The sequence below is a fragment of the Lonchura striata genome, chromosome 1 (genome assembly GCF_046129695.1).
Source record: "Lonchura striata isolate bLonStr1 chromosome 1, bLonStr1.mat, whole genome shotgun sequence".
Lineage (NCBI taxonomy): Eukaryota > Metazoa > Chordata > Aves > Passeriformes > Estrildidae > Lonchura > Lonchura striata.
The window spans coordinates 60,922,925-60,945,746 of NC_134603.1; the positions used below are offsets into that span (position 1 = coordinate 60,922,925).

The 22,822-nt window shown below is 35.5% G+C and overlaps 1 protein-coding gene across 2 annotated transcripts in view; it reads left to right on the forward strand.

Annotated features, from left to right (window-relative positions):
- The window catches only part of INVS (inversin), a 90,607-nt gene that overhangs the window by 6,958 nt on the left and 60,827 nt on the right, over positions 1–22,822 (forward strand). Inside the window, exon 3 of one of the 2 annotated variants that reach the window (XM_021528681.3) lies at positions 2,656–2,822. In XM_021528681.3, the coding sequence (XP_021384356.2) occupies positions 2,656–2,822 (167 nt within the window). The remainder of the gene's footprint in view (positions 1–2,655; positions 2,823–22,822) is intronic. The other variant, XM_021528682.2, reaches the window with a different exon arrangement.

Here is a 22,822-nt window from a genome sequence, read left to right on the forward strand (position 1 = left end):
AAGAGTCTGATATGACTGCTTGCATAGAGTATCCGGAAGTGATGAAGTACAGCTATGAGAGCTAAATTTTGGACTTGGGCCCTGGATTCTGGTGTGATCATGACCTCTATTGGCAATAAGCTTATGGAATGCATATTCTGGTGGGACTTTTATTCCAAAAGGGAAGGGATCAAAAATTTTCTTTATTAGGCAGGTATGTGAAGAGAAATTGTTTTTGCCAAAGCACATTTTAGGTATGCTACGTACCTAAATGTGAATGTTTTGGAGGTGCTTTCTTGATCTGAGAAAGTGGTAATTTGCTGCAGCTGTGAAGTTCACAAGGCATTGTTGCTGGTGACTTTCATCAGCTTAATGTCTCTTTAGCACTTAATGGTGATACAGTAGCTCCCAGCCCTTGTCTTGTCTCTTAGCCTGAGCACAAAGACACCATTTTAGGGAAATGCTCACAGGATTTTAACCATTCTAAGGTCCCTACAGAGCCCTGGTAAACAACAGGAGAAAACCTGCTGCTGAAGATAGTTTCTTTACCTTCAGAAATAGTGCAGGAGCTTCAGGCAAATTACTGACATCAAGTTTTGAAGCTCTTGCTCATTTTTCCCTCAGATCGTATGCAGTCATGGAAACTCCTTGTCGTCAGCTACATCACTTTTTGGGAACTGAAAATGAACATTGATAGATATCTGTTGCTCTACTTAGTTATGTTGCACTTGAGCTGTAGGCCGTTTTTGCTTTTTGTTAAGTCTCTAAATCTTTTTTATACATCCTCTAACATTCTGTAACAGAAGGGGAACTGGGATTTAAGAGAAAGGTGCTGGTTTTGGACACTGCTGATGTAAGAACCAATGTTATCTGAGCATAAGCCCATGTGCTTGTGTCTTATTAGGAGAAATAAATATTTATGTAATTCTCTTAATATATTTGTTCAAGTTCCATCAGCTTCAAGCAATTTAAGACACTGTTGAAGTTATGCTAAAACTTAGCAGTGAAATGTGTCTAAGTGACCATGTTGAACTTGTACTGGAAGAGCACCTGATTGTAAATAGTTAATTAGAAAATCTGGCTTATTGGTTGGGAACAGTGACATGTTAAATCATGCTTGGGACTACAGTGTATGCAGAGAAGCAGGCTAAACAGCAGTGTGAAGGTGAGTATTATAATGCAAAAAGGTGTTCAGAAACCAGCCTGTTCCTGAGCAAGCTTGATGTAGGCCAGTAGAAGACTTCTTGTGGGATATTTTGGAGGTTGTTCGTTTGTTGTTTTGGTTTTTAGTAAACTGCTAGTGGCATCGAGATTAGTTGTAAAATCAGTGGGTTGTCAAGGTGAAATGGCAGTCAGAGAAGACAAGGCCACAGGTGAAGAATAAAAAGAATTTTTCTATATCTGCATCACAGAGGAGTTTGGAAATATTCTTAAGCTTTCTTTTGCAGAACAAAAAGACTTCTCTCAATGCAAATCACACTTTTGAGGCAAAAAAAAGTGTTTCACAGAGTGAATAATGTTATTGACATGGTATTCACTCTGTAGTTTTAAAGGAACTAAAAGATGTATTTGAGTGAGTAAATGATTTCTCTAACTGGCAGGATCCTACTTGACAGTGTTTTTTGTAAGTGGCTTGATTGGTAGGGAATGAATTTTAATTCTTGATATTCCCCTTAATTCATATTTAATCTCCTTGATTCTTCTTCTGGGTGAATCAATAGAAATTATAATTAAGAATAAATTTACTGGATATGTAGATAAGTATAATATGTTGGGTGAGAGCAAAGACTGTGTAAAGAAGCAGCATGCCTCTGCTGGAGTGTTTTTGAAGCATCAACAGTCATGCAGAAAAAGGAATAATTAAAAAGCAAAACTAACTTGCCTGTAAAATTCAGTGTTCCTTGGGTAATTGTAGACAATGCTTCTCCACTGGAGATTTGGAGAATCTGGATGCATGGGGTAGTTGATACCCATGAAGTTCAATGTGCTTGCCTTTATATGGTGACATGGAAATACAAAACTTTATAGTGAAACTGCTTTGTTTGGAGGGTTTTTTGGACTGTGAATAAGAATAGAGTTTTCAATTTTTTTGGATAGGATCTGAGATTACTGCCTTACTAACCTTATCAGTTCAATAAAACTTGAGAAGTATTTTAGTAGTTTCCATATTGTAAGACACCCTGAAGTAAATGATGGTATTGATGCAATTTTGATGTTTATGCTTTTAAAATAAATATTGCTGTGAGTAGGTTTCAAAGTTTGTTTTAGTTACAGAGTTTATAAGTTTCAGGAGGCCTATTTGGCTTCTGTGCTGTTATTTTTTAAATTAATCTGTGCAGCTGAGATCCGTGTAACTATTTGAAAATTATTTATAGTTATGCCACTGCAGAATGTTACTGGTGGTAGGTGTATTCATGGAACTAATGTTTTCTGAATTTACTTTTTTCTGCAAATATATTTTGAACTATTCTGTAACTGTCAGTAAAAGTAGGACAAAATGTAATGACTTTGAGTTTATCTCATAGTTCATTTTTTGTTCAGCCCAGTCATATTACAATGAGATACATGCTGTTCATATTATAGTAAGATGACTTTTTAATTAAAAAAATACTACTTTTAGCTAGATACTGATATACTTTGCTGGTTTAAGTGGGCGCTTTGTTTTGGTTTTTTCAGGAAACTCTGAGCTGAAGGATAAAGAGGACCAGTTTGGAAGAACTCCACTTATGTACTGTGTGTTGGCTGACAGGCTGGACTGTGCAGAGGCATTGCTGAAGGCTGGAGCTGATGTTAACAGAGCTGATCGCAGCCGAAGAACTGCTCTCCATCTTGCTGCACAAAAGGTATTTACTGTATAAGTGCTTATAAAGTCAGGGCTTTCACCACAGCTGTGAGGTGGGCTGACCCTGGCTGGATATCAAAGCTGCTCTATCACTCCTCTCCTCAGCTTCACAGGGAAGAGAAAACACAACAAAAGGCTCATGGGCTGAGATGAGGGCAGGGAGACATCCCTCACCAGTTCCTGTCACAGATAAAACAGACTCAACTTGGGAAAATTGGTTTAATTTATTACCAGTCAAATCAAAATAACATAATGAGAAATAAACACAAACTTTAAAATCATCTTCCCCACACCCTTCTTCCTGGGCTTAACTTAGCTCCTGAATTCTCTACCTTACCCTGCAGCCAGTGGTGCAGGGGGATGATGCTATCAGTTCATTACTGACTGCATCATTTTTCCTTCTACAGTCTCAGTCTATTGTACTGTCCAGTTACATTGCCTCCCCGAAGAAGTGCTAAAGGAAGTATGCAACAATAAAATAAAAGGCAATTGAAAGTATAACTTCAGAGATGGAAGAAATTTTGAGTGTGGTTAGGCCTGGAGGAAGTATCCACAGTCTCTCCACAGGAGACTAAGCAGGCTGCTGATGGGGAGGCGAAAAAAAAAAGGGGAGTGGCTTTGGCTAACCAAGACATTTCAGTTCATAAACTGTGCAAAAGACTCCACAGCGAAGATTAGAAATTCAAACTGAAAGAAACAATCTTTTATTTGCTATTTTAGTTTTTGAAGTATGTTAAAACTGTAACTGCTCAAAAAGTAGCAGTTTTTTGTCTGTGTGAGCTGTCTTTCGGTACCAGTTACAATGCCTGCCGTGATTTTCATAGCAAACCATTTCTGTATAAACCTTGTCACCTGTTTGTAATAGTTTACATTTTCAGATATTTTACTACAATCTGCATTTTTTTATGATTTTATTTTAATTAGGTTTATGTAAAGGCAGCTGCAGTATAGTCATGATCTTCAGTAAGGAGCAGTTAAATAGAAAACCATCTTAGGAAGATTATAATAAGGTGATATTTTCCAGGTACATTTGCATGGGAGTCCATAGCAACTGTGTGGTCTGTGTTACTGCATCCCTTACAGGAAAATAAAGTATTGTAGGATGTAGTTGACTTGAAATAGGCTAATTCATTTGCTTGGTTACATACCATTACACTCTGATGAAAATAATTCAGTCATCATCATAACCTTTTTTCCAGGATTAATTCTGTATTTCTAAGGGATCGACCAGCTTACTTGAATATTGTTGTTTCAAAGATAGGTATTTCATAAAAGCAGCAATGTCAGAGAGTTAAAAAATTGCTGTAATATACTTTACTTGCTTGGTATTCATACAGGCATTCAGATTTTATGATGTAATAGACATGTGAACATTTTAACCGTATTAAAAACTCAATTTTCAAAATTATGTTTTCCCCAGATTTTAAAAATACATTTTAGCATATTAAAACAATATAAATTCCTGTCTAAATCTTTGCCTGAAAGTTCATGTTGTGGATATTTGTATTATAGCAATTTAAGGCAAGAGAGATTTTGCCTTAATGTAATATCCTCTAACTGCATGTCCTCTCCATTCTCTTTACACCTTGCTTCAATGCTGAAAGTGAGATTGTAACATGGGATACTTGGACCATCTTAGATGGATTTTCAGTTGACAGTGCAAAGGAAAAGGAAGGTAAAACAGCATGAGATAAAGATTGTAGCAGTAGATTTTATGTAGTCACACACTTACTGTGTAAGGTACTAGATAGATGTGATGCACCCCATAGCAAAAAGGATCAGGAAAAAGCCCTTGCATATGCTTTTTATTTGCCTCACTTAGCTGTCCTGTAAAATTTCCGTCTGTGTCTTTTGAACAGTTACTTGCTATTGATGTCAGCTTATGAAATTAACATTTCATGTGTGTAAAATTTTGTCTGTAGTCTTTCCATATTAACATTTTTAGATCTACATTTCTGTCATGAGTGTCTTCTGAAAAATATGTAATATTAAAATTCAAAACAACTTGATGTTTCATGCAGTTTTGGCTGTTTAAATAATGTTTCGCATTCTGCTTATTTCTTGCTGATACTTTTGGTTTATGTTCCATTTTCTTTTTCTCCAAAAATAAAATCTCTCACTGCAGCTGACTTTCAGATAGAAAAAGAAACATGGTGTCATTTGTCCTTGTTGGTAAATCATTAATATACATATTTACCAGGCCACTGTATGGTTTTTGTTGTGTTCAAGCTTGAGAGTCAGTAGCCGTCCTGTGCTTCAGCAAAAACAGATTCACATGACTTTATAAATCCCCATTAATTGGTAGTCACAGGTACAAGCTGTTTAGAAGGGCAGTGTTTGGAGATTCAGATTCCTAAATTGTAGTTGTGTTATGTCCTAATTTTCCTTTTCTTTGGAGAGAGAAGCTATGTTACAGACCTTTGCATGCAACCAGTGAAGAGATGAGAAAGAAAAGACTCTTCTTTCTACACTGATGCTAACTAAAGCAGATGGAGGCTCATCTAAGTACCAGGATTACTTTTACTGTTCTTTGCTGTTTCTTTGAAGGGCTTTTGGGGCACCTTGCTCATCAGATCACAGCAGACAGACATTCTGAGGGCTCGAGTTTGTTGACAGAATATTTGAGACTCCTTAGGTCATCATTTTACATGCTGCCTTTATGTGTCCCTTTGGACTTGTTCCTCTGAAATAGTCTTGCAGCTGATTTCACAAAAAATGGTCTCTGCTGCCTTTCTTTGGGAACCTTAGAACTGTTTCAGAGGCAAAGAGTTTGTGAGAAAATGCTCTTCTAATGCCAAACAGAAGCAATGATTTAGTTGTCTTGGACTGAAGAGAGCTGAGTATTTTCATTAATGTGTTTGGATTCAAGATGGTGTCTCTCCCATTAGTAATCCTGGTTATCATAAAAACAATTGGTTTTGTTCTCTGCAGGATGAGATTAAACCGTTTCCACTTTTCTGTCTGGATATTTCACTGTAAGATGTTCATGTCTTTCAGTCCTAATAAAATTGCTTGTGGGTTTCTTAATCTCTATAATAGAACAAATATTCAGAAATGTGGCATTGACCTGAGTTCAGTCATAAATCATCAGTATTAAGTAAAATTAATTAGGACTTCAGTTGCTTTTGTTCTTTAGGATGGATTTCTGGTTGGATAGGACTTAACAACTGTAACACATCATGCCATTAAACACTTGCAAAATTAGCTTCTGACTCAACCTGTGTGAGTTGGAAGCATGGCTGTACTGGGTGTGTGTGTGTATGCATACACATATGTACATATCAGCTTTACATTATGTTAGTCTTAACATCCACCTCTCTGCAAGTTTTATGTTTCCAGCTATTGTTTTCAGAATAGAAGGCAGCCTATGCTTCCATCATGGTTGTCATTACTGTTACATAAGGAGTTCATTCTGTAAAAGCATTTCTTCCAGTCCTTCAAAATGCCAAGAATCATATCTAGAGTTGAAAATTCAGATTCTTATTTGTTGCTAGTGCAGAGTTCTTCTGAAATTATAGGTAAAGATTTTGGCATTATCCATGTGGTTATATAAAACATTATCTGATCTGATAGTTTCAAAATAGTTCCTTAATCCTTTTTCTGTTCCTAGTGGCACCTCTATGTCCTTCTGAGGTAGTTCCTTTGTTACTTGCAGTTGTGTAGTTGATCTCCCCCCAGTATTCTGGTGCACTCCAAGTGCCTTTACTTTGTTTCACAAGCATCTTAGAAGACATCTTTCAGAGCCATGGTTTGCCAAAATAGCTATATTTTGATTTGGGTGTCAATAAGTAGTACCAGAATTTTTGCACTTGCTATAAAAGCAGTTCAGTCTCTACCAAAACCATTTCTGATCTCATACCTAGGCAGACTGGCCAGTGCTCTTACAAATTCTTTCTGTTCCAAGGGTTTCAACACAGGTAAGAAGTGAAGGTGATCTGATGGTTTCAGCATCTCTGTCTAGTGTTGTTTTAATAACCAGGCTGTATTTACCAGTTAATGAGGAAACTCATGTCTCACAACTCAGGGCTGCTGTGTCATCCTGGTCTTGCCATGCTTCATTCAAATGGTTTTTGTCACTGGATCATGTCTACAAAGCAATAGTTAGGTGAAAAGCTGTCAGCTTCTCATCTCAACATCTGTTCTCATCTGAACAAAAGATTCTTATAATCTCTGTCTCAGACTTCACTAGTGACATTCTGGACTATTTGCAAGAAGTAAGGGTTTGGATATTCACTTATTACCCTTGTCACCTTTCTAAGGGTAAGCATTTTGACACCTTTCTTTGCAGAAAGTTCCTGAAATTAATAAGGTAAAGTCAGAAATTTCAGCCATACTGTTAGAAACACTAATGCTTTTTGAAAAACACCTGGGCTTATATATTGATACGATAACCTTTGATGAGTGGGTGTTTCATGCTGATAATTATGTTCTTAATGGTTAGTCCTCTGTTTAGTGATGGGCATCCTTTGTATTACAGCTTTTAAGTTTTATACATTGTTGGTCTGAGAAAGATTGCTAGCTTGAATAAAGAGATAGTTTAACTTTCTTTATGCTTAAATGTAACAAGTATATCTTTCTTTCAATGGAAAATAATATAGTACAATGCAATGTGAGATGATGGGCTGAGAATAATCTCCTATAACTAAAAATTTGCATTGCAAACATCTGCATTGCAGACATCTACGTATAAGCTAATCATGTAGATAACTTAAAAGTAATTCACTTGAGGGTGTAGTCATTCACCCTAAAGTGAGATGACTATTCTAGGGCACACTGACTAGCTCATTCTTTCTTTTAGGCATCTGATGTAAGTTTTTGTATTGTCAATATTGTAATTGTGACAAATTAGTCTCACTCAAGGCACACACTTCTTTAGCAACTCGTTTTCTGATTGTCCTTGACATGATCTTTCATAGTATCTGTCTTTCTTTCATCAGCCTTATGATGCAGGTGATTCAGTCTTTGTAGGCAGAAGGCCATGTAAATCAAATTATTTGGTGTCTTTCCTTTTGGATTTTCTTCTGTTCCACTCCTTTGGTCTCTCTTTTCAAATGCGCAGGTCTCACAAGCAATTTTAAAAGGGTGCACACCCCTTAAAAAATAAGAAAAAGGGGCAGGTCAAGTAATTAACTTCACAAAACTTGAATTAAAAGCAGTCAAACGCAAAAAAACCCGCAAAAATCCAAACCCACCAGAAAAATGATACAAATTATTGCAGGAGTGCACCTGCAAAGATTACCATGGGAGTTTCAGAGGGTGGTTGTAACTTCCTGAACACGGATGTAATTTACTGGGAACTGAAACTGTGACTGATTGCAACAGAATTAGAATCATTAGCATAACTTGTCAGTGATTTTGCACTGAGGAATTGTAGTACTGTGTGGGTACAGACTATTTAAGCTTGTAGAACTTATATTATTATGAAATAAACATGCTATGAAGATATGTGTACTGGGATTACAGTTTAACAACAGTCATTCATTTCCAGTTGCAGGCATTTGTATTTGTAGCAATTTGCTTCTAGTGTTAAATTACAGCTTTTTGAAACACTGACATGTGATACTTATGAATGGAAATATTTATGCATACCCAAAATACCTGTATATGTTTTGTCATTTCACTTTCATTAAGTAATTCCAGTTTAATTTAGGGGACGGGGGAAAAGCAGACTTGCCTCTTTCAAAATTTCTCACAGGGGATGCTCACTTATTAGCAATCTGTTTACTTTGGCGAGTAATCTACCTGAATCTTTCTGAATACTTTAGGCACAGCCTTTTGTGTTCTTAGGGATAAAAGAAAAAATTCAATTTTTCTTTTGTTGGTTTCTAGTAATATGCACTCCAAATAATCTATCAGGATGCTTAAATGTTAGGAGGATTTTAATTTTGGCTTCAGGAAGATTGATATAACCCCAGGGGGAAAATGTGACTTTAGTAGTGTTAAATATTCTGTAGCTTATATTATTTATTTACTGACATGGTTGTTGATAAATAACAATACATCCGGGATGCAGTTAGGAGTTCTGTGTAAAGTAGGAGGATATATTTTAATGGTCTTTGATTTTTCTTAAACTAGAAAAAAATGGTTGTTCCTGTATACTCAACAGTAACAGTAAAAAAAGCCTGTGGCAAGCATTAGACATGGTAGAAAACTGGAAACACAAGGTAATCTTTAGTTCACTTATTCTATGAAAGTTTATTCCCAAGCTTTATCTAATGAGTTAGTCCAAGAGCTGCAAAAAGAGATTTTTTTTTTTTTTTCCTTTTCCCGAGCAAATAAAAGGTGTTTGTATTAAAAATTCTCAAATTAACTTGCCTGGGAGCCAGTTTGTACATTTTCCCCTCATTACCTTTTCCAAAATGTATTTCCTGGAGCTGTAGTCTCTGAGATCTTTCATCAGACTTTATTTGATCTGCATAAAAGAGCACATGTGCTTCTAACTTTCTTTTCCAATCTATGTAATGAAAATAAGTGATTGTCAGAGACAATGGTGGCCAGTTCATGTTCTTGTTTTTCTCAGGCCAATAACCTTTTATGATGTTCCCCCTGAAGTGAGAGCTCATAATGAGTAATATTAATTCTATGCATGTAGGTTCCTGAAATGTAAATGAGCTTTACATTCATTCTGTGGTATTTTCATCTGAATATACAATTTGATTAAATGTGAGAAATATGAACACACCAGGATGTGAAACAGGACTCTTTGCTGACCTGCTAGAAGAGGTGATGTTTTTAGTATGTGGGACTGTAGTTTTCTTTGTGATTAATTAAGCCACAGACAACAACCATAATACAAATGTTTTCTTTACTTTCCTTAACAATGAGTTCTCTCTAGTGAATGTGACCTGAAGTTGTTTAAGGGTGGAAGGCAGAATAGTTCCTTGTGTGTGATTTGTGTGTCTGTTATACTACAGATAAGCTGTCCTTGCTACCAAGGGGTTGCTACCATCCACGTCTTTCCCCTGAGCCCTTTTCACAGCTTTGGAATTGCTCACTGGGCAGTGACTTGACATAAAATGAACTCTACAAAAGAACAATTAATTTTCTGCCTATTTAACACAAGGCCCCATGTTCCCAAATTATTTTTGCTATTGGTTGATACTACCATTGATCTGTGCTGCAAACCCCATTGAAATGGTTAAAAATAGCTACAGGAAAAATTTAAGAAGAGAAAACTTGCATTGTTACAGAGATCTGATTCCCACTACATTCCCCAAGAAAGTTATTCTGTCACTGCTGAGAATGAACAATAAAACAGAGACCTTGCAAGGCTGGAATTTCCTAAATGAATACTGGCATAATAAAAAATATTCTCAAAGCCATAGGTAAGAATTTTAGCATCCTATTTGAGTTCAGGAAGGATGGGAACCCTTTTGAAATTGGTATTTTTCTGTGTGTGATAAATTGCTGCTGTGACTCTCTTTCAGGATCTTGTATGTATCTCCTAATTCTGCTTTTGATTGTGCTTTAGATTTCATTAACACTTCCATTTGCCTCTGTTAAGTCTTGATTCAGAGTGAAATTTGGGCGCTACTTTGCAATACTGATATGCTATTCTCATATTCAGGCAGTGCGTTTTCAGCTTGCACACTTTGTCATGTCTTGTAACAAGGCAAGAACATGCACATTATTGTTTCCTCATTAAGTATTAAGTTGCTATAGTCATATGGTATCCAACAATTGTCTGCCTGTACTGTCAAAATGTGGGTTAAAATCTAGCCAGTTCTTTTTTCTGCAAAAGATAAAACTGTGGAAATACTGTTCTACATGTTAGATTTCAGTTGCACAGCAGATACTAAGACATCTGAATCTGATTTCTCACTGGTTTTATGTTAGCGTGAAACCATATTTTAAGACAAGGTTATGCAAAAATTTTCATGCCAAAGTGTTCTTTTGACTTGAAGTTCAAGATCAGAATTTCAGACTAGCTGTAAGATCAAACTTGGTTTCTGTAAAACCTTCACTGATAAATATGGTATGAATGTCTATAATCAATGGCACTTGTTGAGTTGTTTTTTAAATTATTTTAGAAGCAGTTGGTTACTAAACTAACTTACTCTGGTAAGACATATTTGAAAGTATTGCTTGCAATTTGTGGCTACCTCCCTGACTATAGCTACTTTCCAGCAGACATTTTGCACATCAAAGGAGTTACAGCATGGCTAGCCAAAAAACACAGTGTCTGTTACTGTCTGTGTTTAGGATTGGCTGGTGAAAGAAAACAAATAAAGCTGTCCTACATGCTAAAATGAATTATTCTATAAATATGACAGATTTGCTCTATAGCCTGCTGTAGACAGAATGGTTCTATCTATTTCCAGTTGGATTAGCAAAATAGTATTTCCCCCCATTTAGAATAGTAGAAGTAAAGCTGAAGGAGCATGGAGGATGTTTAAGGAGAGGGTTTGCATGTGTGGAGTATTTACCCCAATAGTCTACCCAGTAGCAGAGTATATTAGCATGGAAAGGGATGGACTGAGTTCCCTTTGACATGCATTTGAAGTGTTGGTCTCCACTTGCCTGGGGCAGTTGTTGACTAGCAACCATCACTGTGGCATCCATATTTTGAAGGATTTTGTTTTAATTGTGAGGTTGTAAACATAATCTAAACACAGAAAGAAAAGAATAAGCATGATTTTTCTAAACAGAAGAAAGAATAAATACATCTAAGGTTTTTGGGAAGATATGTGGATTAGTTCTTGTTCTGTGTAAGGCATGTCAGTATGATTCACAAGGAGGCACATCTGGAACACAGCTTGAAAAATACAGTGGTGTACCATTTCTGATTCTGACTTGTAATAGTGGAAAAGATTCTCACTTATCAAGAATCGTGATCATAAACCAAATATAAATAAGGCTTGCAGCAGGAAATCCACAAGTAATAATAGGTAGACAACTCATTGGGCTAGTAAGTCTCAATCTTAAAGACATCTACAGATTTTGCTGATAAGATTAGGTGTTAAGAACAGTAGTTTTTCTTCACTATTTGGCACCACCTAGTCCTCTAGCATAGCATTGTTGTGTTGCCTTTTTTTTTTTTAATAAAAGCAAACTGGGGGAATGATACATGTTCCATTTATCTTTAATCAAGGTGTATGTTAAAAAGAATGATAGTCTGCTAAGTAAGAACAAACCATAGCAGTGACTATAACCTGGGATAAGTAGGTTTGTAGCATAAACAACATAAAATAAACAATAAAGGAGTTTTAAAGCAAAACTTGAACAACTTCCAAGAACACTGTGAGCTCACTCTCACCAGCAAAGGCATAAATGGCTGTACATGAGTGAGACTTTGGAAAGAGTTTGCTCAGTCTTCCCTGGGTCAGGTCAGTTGCACCTCTGTAGGTCTCCTTCACACAGGTGCTTCTGTGGGGCTCAGCATTAGGAATTCTGAACTGCTCTCCTTTTGGAAAGGATAGAAGGCTATTAAAAATGTGTAAAATGTAAATAAAAATGTATCTACTGAATGTTACTTTATAGGATTTGAAAATATTTGAGACAATATTTGTCTCTTCTTTGCAGTATTTATTATATTTGGAGTACATTTTAGAGTGGAATAGTAATCATTAAAATTTATTCATAGAAATGTTACATATTGTTTCAAATTTTATTTATAGGTTTGCTTGAATTTTGTGAGAGCCAACTTACCCAAATGTCCTGTAGGTTCAAATTTTCTTCAGGCAATAGTAGTCATAAAGGATCTGTTTGCCAAACTACTTATTTAAATATCTGTATTTTGTTCTGTACTGCCCATAATTAAAGTGTTAAATCATCTGTGTCTGGTTGAAACTATTAATAATTACGTACTTATCCCCGGGAATATATTGTAAGCCTGAGAAGTTAAAACAATAAAATACTATATATTTTGATTTTTTTGACTAAATAAATCTCGTCACAGTGTTTAGATTTCTTAAATTAACACTGTGTTGCACTTGAATAGTAGTGTCCTTTATCTTTTCAACCTGTATTTTGAGCAAGAACATTTCCCTTAAAGTAGAATAGCAGATATTCATGTTTTATATCTTTAAATAAAACTTATAGTTTAAATTAAGTTTTCATGTAATTTGATTTAATAATGTTTTTCTGTTATTAAGTACTTTCAGAAGCATAGGAATCCGTTGTTAAAAAACATACTCCTTTTAGCATAGTTGAGGAATCAGTTAATTAATTTTGGCAATTGCTTTTTAACTGTTTAAATAACTTGTGTATTTTTACTTGCATTATTCTTTTGGCTGCCTGATTTTAACAATGTTCCTGTGGTTGTGGTGTTTTATTTGGGGGTTTCTTTTTCATGTTCTCTTCTATTGTTTGCTGTAGTAAACAGCCTCAGTTTAGGGACTGTGCCTCTGATCTCACTGGTTTTGGATAGTACCACCCTGAGAATAATAAATGGTTTCAATTTGCCTCAGAGTGATGTGACTTGTGAGGTCCTGTGTTACTAGATACTGCATATTGTCCTAGAAAAAGCAATTGAAGAAAATTTATAATGATAATTTGAATTTATCTAGTCCTGGTTTCTATCACTCTGCTACAAAGAAAAAAAAGTGTAGATATTAAATGGAATAACAACTGTAGCACCTCCCTGTCACCCAGCACGGTATTGGGATTCCTTTTGCAGTGGTGCAGATCCTTGCCTCACTGTTTCCCAGCTCAAATCTTTCTGGGGTTAATTTTCCCGGAGTGTCTGCCTGGCTTTCCAAGAGCCCTGTACAAAGGGAGTCAGTACAGCCTAGTGGAGAGCAGAGTCATGAGCATTTGCATCTCTGGAATGTTTTTATTGACAAAAGGTAGTCTGCTATTGACATTCGTGTCCCTTGATGATACTTCTATCCTAGCTTATCTTTGCTGGTCAAATGCCTTAATTGTTCTGGCCTTTAATTCAGTCAAAGTTGGTGCAGGAGTGGAAGAGAAAAGAGAAGGAACAGGTCTAACAGAGCATCAAGCTTGAGCTGTGAAGCTGCTGGCAACGATCAACCTGTCATAATGTTATGATTTGTTCATTTTTATACCATTTATTAGCCTTTACTTGTTGTGCCATTTGGCCTCCAGGGCAGATAAAGTGCTGTCTAATTTGGTAGGTTTGCTTCTGTCAGAGTGGCCTCGACAGAGAAGGTGTTAGCTGTAGTGACAAATAATCAATAGCTGTCGTTGTCATGAGGAACGTGAGTAGTTGGGCCTTTCATCTGGAGGATTAGAGGTCTAATTGGATTGAGAATAGGGAGGGTGAGCTGTTGGGTAACCCTGTCAGCTATGTTAAGCTGTCAAATGTCAGCTTTCCTGAAAGGAAGAAGGAATGGTTAGCTTTCAGAAACAAGGAAGAAGACATATGAAAGCTTTTTAAAAAGTAACAGATAGAAAAGTAGAATAGACTAACATACGCTTTAACCCTTTCTTGTTTAATTACATATCTTTCTCGTTAATGAGGATGCGTGGTGTGCACTCTCTCGCTCTCTCTCGGAGACAAGCAGAATTTGTGTGAAACAGATTTGGCAGTGTTATACCAGATCAGACTGGTTTTATGTCTTGAGAAAAAGCCAGTTAACTACTCAGATAGGGAATATATATGAAAAACATTATGCCATGGGGGAAGAAAATATCCATCATGGAAGGAATCACTTAATAGAAGCTGTAAGGAAATAAAATATTTTAATATTTTGTTGTAAAGATATGTCAGTCTGATAATACCAGTATATTTTCTCAGATCTAAGCAGTTGTTTCAAAGTTGCTGTAAGTAGAGTTATTATAATCTAGTCCTGCACTGGACTTAAAAATCATCAGTTGAATTTTGTCTGCATTTTCTTACTGTTGTTTTTGATCTTTGCTTTCTGCCTGTTTCTTGGAGAAAGATTTCTGTTGTTCTAAATAAGATAAATCCAACTAAACACCCATTACGCTGGTAGAACAAGTAATTTAATGTCTCAGATGTGCTAATATTTACCTTACCAGAATAAATAATAGGACTACATTTTAATGAAGGATTTGCTTAAAAAATTATTGAAATAGTGTTTTTTTTTAATTTGTTATCTTATTTTGCCACTTTTTTCAAAGCAAACCTTAACTGTAACCATGCCAGTATTCCCCTTCTCTAAGTAACACATTTGCCTTGAGATCTGTAGTACTTGGCCATAGTTATCTGTAAAACGGATCTGGAAATAGCAATATTTTTAGACAGTGGAATAAAGCTCTTTATTTTACATCAATTAATTTAACAAAAGACAATTTTATATTTTTCTTCTTTTTTTATTTCTTATGGACTTCTAGGTACTTCAAAACTCTCAGATTTTTTTTCTTACGTGTTAGGTCATTTATTTAGAAGTGGTGGTTTTACTATTGGTATTTCAATTTGGATTGATTCCCCTGCCACTCCCCTCTCTTCTGCAGCACTTACTGATGGTCATCTGGACTTGCAACATCATTTTTACTGGTGGTCTGCTGTAAACAGTGGCAAACCCATCCTTAATCTCAGGTTTATCTTCATAGATGAGTACAATAGTGTAAGTATTCCAGAGACAGAAATCTTGGATGCATTGTCTGTTATTACATTTCAGTGGCATTATGTGTCAGGAATCATGGAGGTTTTATCCCTTTGAGATTAACTGCCATGCTCTCAAACACCCATCTTTGTGTGAGAGTCTGAATTCATGTGTGATTAATAATTTTTGGGTTTGCAATTACTATCTGGCAGGTACTATACCTCTGTCATTTTTTTCTGATAATCCAGTTCTCTTGATTTATCTTTCTCTGCTTGGTTTTATTGCTTCCCCAACTTGGACTTTTTGATCTTGATATTTATTTTTGAGTCTGACTAACCTGATTTAAACACATTTAACCTTCTGGTGTGAGCTACAGGATGGACAGATGAAGAAGTGACATCATAGCCTACTCTCACAGCTTGAAGTGTGCTGAAGGTTGTTGAGCTACAGAAGTATTTTGCTGCTGTGGCCTGACTGGCATCAGTATCCATAATATCCGTGAAGTTGACCCAGCATTTCTGCACTGTGTGTTGTCTGCAGTGTAGACACACTGGGGCAAAATGAGCAAGCCCGAGCCTATTTCTTTTTAATTATATATTTACCTTATTGAAAATCTATCCACTTCTCTGATTTTTTTTGCAAAATTCCATCTTTTGTTTTATCCATTGTGATAGAGTGTCATAATTCAGTATCTTTATTTCTAGAGTTTTACCAAACACTTGGTAAGAAAATTCTTACCCAGTATTTTTTCCCAGAACACTTCTTTGCCATGGCAGTGATCTGTGGTTTCCCCAGTTTTTCCCATTTTTTTTCTCCAGGTCAGACATCTTTATTGGTGATGTTTTCTTTCTCTTTTTCTCCAGCAATATCACAGCTATTTTCATTAACCTAATTGATTTATTTTCATTGTACAAGCCACTGTCTCTAATTCTCAAACTTGATTTAATTTTACTTCTCTGCATCTCTGTTTCACTTCTTGCTCTGGTAACTCTCCTCCTTTCCTCCACTTGAGTTTATATCCTTTGCTACCATGCTTTCTGTGCGTGAAATAATCCAAGGACAATATTGTCAGGCCCCCTGTATTATCATCCTTGTGCTTCTGTTGAGCAGTCTTGCTCTCAATTACTTAAAATTTGTATATGAAATTTCATTAAAATAGTAAGAAAAGGAATGCCTCCAACTGTAGTGATTTTCTAAAAGATTTTGCAAATATGGTTTAAGTGCAAACCATGGTGGCAGAACATTGAGGCGCTCTGCTTGTGTTGTGTTTCCCAGTGAAAAGGAACTAATTCTGTATAGCATATGGAATGATATCTTAAATATCTGTGCAGCCAGCTGGTAGAATTACTGTATTTTCATCTATTGAGTTCAGTGCATATTTTTGTGAGTAAAATTTAGAAGAGCTTCTGGACTCACCTGATCTTTGCTAAGTTCTCTTACATAACAATAATTTTTCAGGTTACTATCAATGAATAAAATAATTTATATTAATTGTTGAAGATTCTCAGTTACCAAGGGTAAGTAGGTAAAGCATTCCTGTCTTAAAAAAACATCTTAAATGATTACTTAAATCTGAAAAAGTATTGGTGCATAACTTCAACTCGGAGATTTTGTTGCAAAGACCAGCTAGAACTGAACATGATATAGATATGCCCAGCAAAGACAAGTAATTTGTTCAGGCATGAGCAGTGCTTTTTCTGTAAGAACATTGTTCCATATTGCTTGATGTTTGGCTCTTTTAAGTTGACTTAATTAACCTTGTTTCAGCTGCTGGTTGTCTCCTATGTACGGTTGTCAAACAGCTGCCTCCTCTCCCTCATTTTGCTTTGTTCAAAGGAAAGGTGAAATTTTCTCTATAATTTGATCTTGAAGATAATGGTTACATCTTAAAAATGGTATTTTCTTTTTAAACAAGGTGCTTGCAGTACTTGGAGAGTTACACTTAAGAGCTGAATAGAATTCATTTTGTTTCATTTATTGTTGTTCCTTGAGCATGTTTAGCTTTGTGGCGTCCCTCGGTGCTCAAGAGACTTGTCCAGCTCTTCTCCCAGGACATTGATGTCTGCTGCCAAGTCTGTACCTTAAAAAGTGCCTTTGCAGACAAAGACATTTCCCTGTCTGAGTGTCCTTTCTAAAACATCATTCTTGCATTAATTGCCCCTCTGCAGCTGACCCCATGAGTGATCTTTAATGGTTATGAGAATAAATATTGTTGTTGGGACTGAGAAACCACTTACTTGTTTGTGTCCAGATTTGGCACTGACAAATTAAAACAGAATTTCCACTATTATTAGCTCATCAGTTTGGTTTAGTCCCATTTTGTGAACTGTAGAGTGATTTCTGTTGGAATAAGGTGTCTTTTCCCAGCTATTCACCAGTCAAAAGGGAAGATATTTGCTTTCACTGATTATGAATGTTATTCTAAGTTCAGACAAATCAGTTTTGTGTGAAATGGACCCACATACGCTTCAACATATGAAGTACCAGCAATAGATCATTTTGAAACAGGACACCTTTCTGCTGAAATCTCCAGGAATCTTCTATCAGGTGTCTGACACATCCTTAATCTGATGCTCAGGCTTGTCATTTGAATCAATAGGATACTAGATAGGATGTCTTCAGCATGCAAGCCTACTGCTATAGGAGGTATTTGAAAAATAAATTCAGATGTTATGGCCAGCCACAAACTCCAGGAGCACTAATCTTTCATTTGTCTTTCTCTTTGTCTGTAAACAGTTGGTTAAATTGTTGATTAAAGAGAATTAAGTGAATCACACTTAAGTCAAAATTGATATGTATGAACTGCATAAGCAAATTCTGTTGCTGCCTGAAAAGAAACAGCTAATGTCAGCATTTCATAAAATACAAAATTAATTTAACTTGCCTATTAAGATTCTAAATTTTTTTTTGTCTCTTTGTAGAGCAGTTTGGAGCAGTCTTTTGTTATACTTTTTTTTTATTAATGAAGGATTAAGGAAGAATGCTACCAGTTTTTATTAATGAGGAATAATTTTTGCTGACATATTAACTGATTTATTTTATGAATATAACCTCTGTGTGTTCAGCCTTATGGTGGAAACATTTAAACATAGATAGAGATATACACAAAGAATGTGTTTTTTCGACATTGTTAATGTGGTATGGATATGGGAAGGCTTTGCAACACCAACCTTGAGCTGTTATTTTATCTGCCTCTAGTCTGAACAAAGAAAAATAAATCTAGTACTTTTATTACTGCTGGGATACAGTTTGAGTAGATTATGAAGGCTTTGATTTATTTACCAGTACTGTAAATAGATTATGGCTTCAATTTAAATATCAAACATCACTGCAGTGTCTATAGAAACTATAAAATTATGCCGTATGTAAAAGTAGCCTGAAGTGTCTGAATAATTATTTAAATTAGGAGTAAAGCTACCTTTATTGTTGATTGTTTTCAATATAGATTGTCTGTCTACTTCTGTAATAGTTCTGGAGATTTCACTGTGGCTAGAGACCTTTTCTCATTCAATAGAATTTGATAGGTAGATTTGCAATTATTTCACACAGCAGTTTGTTATGGGACTTAATATGTTTTAAATATATTTAAATCACATAAAAGGCATGCATTTATTTGCAGATAAAACGGCAGCTAAAATAATAACAAAAAATTCCATGATGCTGTGCTCAAAAATGAGCATATATGTGACGCTTTCACTTTGCAAGCGTTGTTGCTTCCAGCAGTCTGTAAGGACATGACATGCACAGAGAGGGGTGCAATTAAGAAGTACAAGGCAGTAGTGACACAGTACTAGTCAGAGTGATGCTTAGTAGTAATGGCAATTAGTTTGCTTCCAGAATGAAATAGTACTCACAAAGTTAGGATAAAAAGACTTGGACTGGACTAATGGCTGTTACTTAGACTTGTTTTCAGGTAGAATTCTGTCATGGATTATACTGTGATTTGTAACATTTTTATTAGATTTTTTTTTAAAGGCATACATCTGTTTCAGGGATATATTTTCATAGTTTTTTTAAAGTGCTCTTACTTCAGGACAGTTCAACTCAAAGCTATTAAGATGAAGAAAATGAATGTAGTAACTATTTTTAGTACTTTTATTTTTGGGGAGAAGAGAGTCAGTACTTTCTGACAAAGTTTTCAAATCACTATTTTTTGAAATAAAGTGTTTTTCAAAAGCTTAGTGTTTGATTCTTTATGGAGATGTGATCCTGTAAATACGGATGACTTTTCTAAGGCTTTGTCGTAAATCCCCAGAGATTGTGTGTTGTGGGTGCTTCTGCCCGAGTGACTTCAAAAGAACACTACAGGACAACAAGTTCAGTAACAGTGGAAGAGATCAACTGGAAATGAGAATGCTAATTGCGTTTTCATCCTTGAAGTGTTTTTTACATGAAAGCCACTAATTTCTATAGGTTGACCATAACATTTATTGCTGAAGAGCTGAGAACACTACATAGAAACAACATGTACAGGCCATGAATAAATGAGGTCAAAGGCTGTAAGATACAAACACCTATTTTCTTTCAGTGTACACTGAGAAACTGTTTTACCTTGGTTTTTACAGCACTGGTCCGTTGTCTTCTCTATTGTGTTCTTTAACTGTGTGCTAGCTGATTGTTCTGTCTATTCCTATGGAAACCAAGAAAGTAAAGCAACTCTTGCAAGAGGCTTTAGGGAGAACTGCTCGTAGTTAAGACACTGTCTTGCTTTCAGTCGAAATGTCTGATAGAACTGGCCTCAAGTCGTGCTGATGTTCTCTGCTGATGTATTGCCTAAGATGCTTTGCCAGACAGATGAACACGTTCAGCTTGAAATCTGGTAAATAAGGTTTCTGTTCAGCTGTCTGAGAGATTTTCTCCAGTTGAGTGTTTTACTTTTGAGTCTAGAATGCTGCTAACAAAGTTGCTAAAAGGGTGCTTTGTGAGATTAAACCCAATGTCAAAAATCAGTGATGCTTTTGTCATGGTTGATTTGAAGGGGTTAGGAGAGCATTACATATTTAAATCCACCAGTGATTTGTTAGATAAAAGGCATGGCATCATCCTTGTCCACACAGAGGTAATTAAGAGTTTACAGTTTGTTGTTTTTTCAAAACTATGGTCCAATTGATGACTGCTAAGGGTTATGTCTAAAAAAAGAATCCTGAAGACTTTCTCTTATTTTTCTGTTACATTGTTAATCAAGGTGTTAACCCCTAGATAGTGATAACCAGAGAGGCAGCCTGATATTTTGATGGTAATTTTACTAATTTTAGCTATAAACTGGGGGTCTAAGTAGCTATGTTGACTTTGGTTTTTTTTTCAGGAGCTGTTTAAAACAGATTTACTGATATTCAAGAAGTGTAAGAATGGTGCAGACATACACAGTAAAGGGTAGATTTTACAGGGCTTATAGCTGATATAACCAGGCAATATGAGTTCAGTTTCAGTGTACTAGAAGATAAGAAGCTCTAGTATTTCATGCATGAGTAAGATTTCAAAACACAAGTGCTAATTTATAAATCAAAATAATTGTTATTTGCATTTAAATTCATATATCTACTTGCTAGCCTTTATTAGTAGTTTTTCTTCTGAAGACTTGTGAGATTTCTGTCAAGTAGCTGATAACATAAGCATATCAAAATACTCCTTTTGATGTATGGGTTTCAGTTACTTTTGGAACAGTAGTCTGTTCCTATAGTATCAAATTAGAAATATGATAGAACAGATTCTGTTTTTCAAAGTGCTTAGTTTGTTTCCTAAAAAGCTACTGAGACTGGTAGGTGTTGGTGACAGAAGTCCACATCATTCCAAGTGGTTTTTGACATTCTTAGAATATGCCTCTTCTCAAAGAGACGCTAAAAGATGAAACAACCTCTGAACCACATGCACAGGCCCTTTCCATTATTAAAATATTTGAGGTTTGAAAATTTGTTTATTTTGTACAAAGTTTATTTGTAGGGTAAAGCATCCTCTCTTCAGCACCTCCTCATTGGAGAGTGAGCATGTTGTCTATACAGTAAGATTATCTTCTGTAAGATGCAGTAGATCAAGAACTGGTTTCTACTCTGAAGATAAGCAGGTTAAATTCAGTTGTAAAGTAATTAATTTTTGTTTTAAAGAGAAACCTCATGGATGTATTTGTCTTTCAAAGGCTTAGCTAACAATTAAGGAGTTCAAGTTTTTTACTTACACTGCTTCTTGAAAGCATCTGACAGGAAAGAACTCTTCTCAACTTTGGCTTTAGCATCTGTGCTAATCTGTTGGCAAAGTGTCTTAATGCAATGCCAAGTGGCTGATACGTTCTGCTTGGGTTTTTAAGGCAAAATCTGAAATACTTTTACGTTATACATATTTTACTTCCTTGAGTGTCTGAGTATGATTTAGTATTTGTCAAGGTATAGGTTTCTACTGGCTTTAGAAACAGATGACTATTAAAAGTATAGACATTTTTGTGTTTTGGGCACAAGCAACAATTAAGTCTTGACTCCAACTACTAAGAAGTCCTGGTTTAAAAAGGTTTAAGTAATCTAATATGACTATTAAAAGATCATAGCATTCTGTTTTGGGTTTTTTACATTTATTTATTTATTTGTATATTTGGGACAGAATGTGCTTCTCTGGAGAAGGAGATCAGTGGCCTGATATGCTGAATTTCAATGTACATTACCAGTTCTTAATCTGGGTTTGAAGCAAATGAAAAGAGTGTGTGAGTGAATATGTATGCTATAACCCATGATATAATTAGTTTTTCTGTTCTCAAGGTGCTGTTACGTATATATTCCAGCTCTACTTTCTTAAATGTTATTTAAGAGTTTAAAAGAAAAATTAAAACATTATTAATATTTAAATACAATAAAAATTATCTAATCATTGTATAATCACTGCCCGTGTTACAATTGGTGTAGTATTAGAAGAGGAGATGTTTTATCTTCGCAATTAATTTAACTGTAATAATTTTGTGCTGTTCTGTTTGTGAAAGAGTGAAAGTTGCAGAATTATATATTATATTCCTCTGAAGAGGATTTATTGATTGTTAAATATTCTTTTTTTCTCAAAAGATTGCTAAGAAAAATTTGCTAAAATGTCTTACATAAGTGCTGCTTAATTAATAATGAATATATTTCAACAATCAAAATTTAATAAGATAATAAATTATTAATCTATGGCAGAGATGTATAATTATCAGATCTCTGAAATCCTTTCTGTCGTGGCTGGTGGACTTGCTGCGCTGCTGTCTTCAAACACACCCCTTTCAATAGGCTGACCTTTGTGCTCCTGATTTTGTGGAGCCTCTGTTTTACCACTTGTGTTCTGCTGCACACTTGCTGACCAGCCTTAGTTACTGCAGGTCTCTCTCTTTGGGGCTGTGGTCACTGGTTAATGCCTGATTTTTGGTAAATCTCATCTCACAAGTACAGAAACAGCAAGGGATAAGGTGCAAAAGAATTTTAATCAGTGAATCATTCTTTAGGAATTGTGACATTACAGAATTTATGGTATTCAATAACACTATAAAATAGTGGTAAGTAATGTTTTAAGAAGGAAG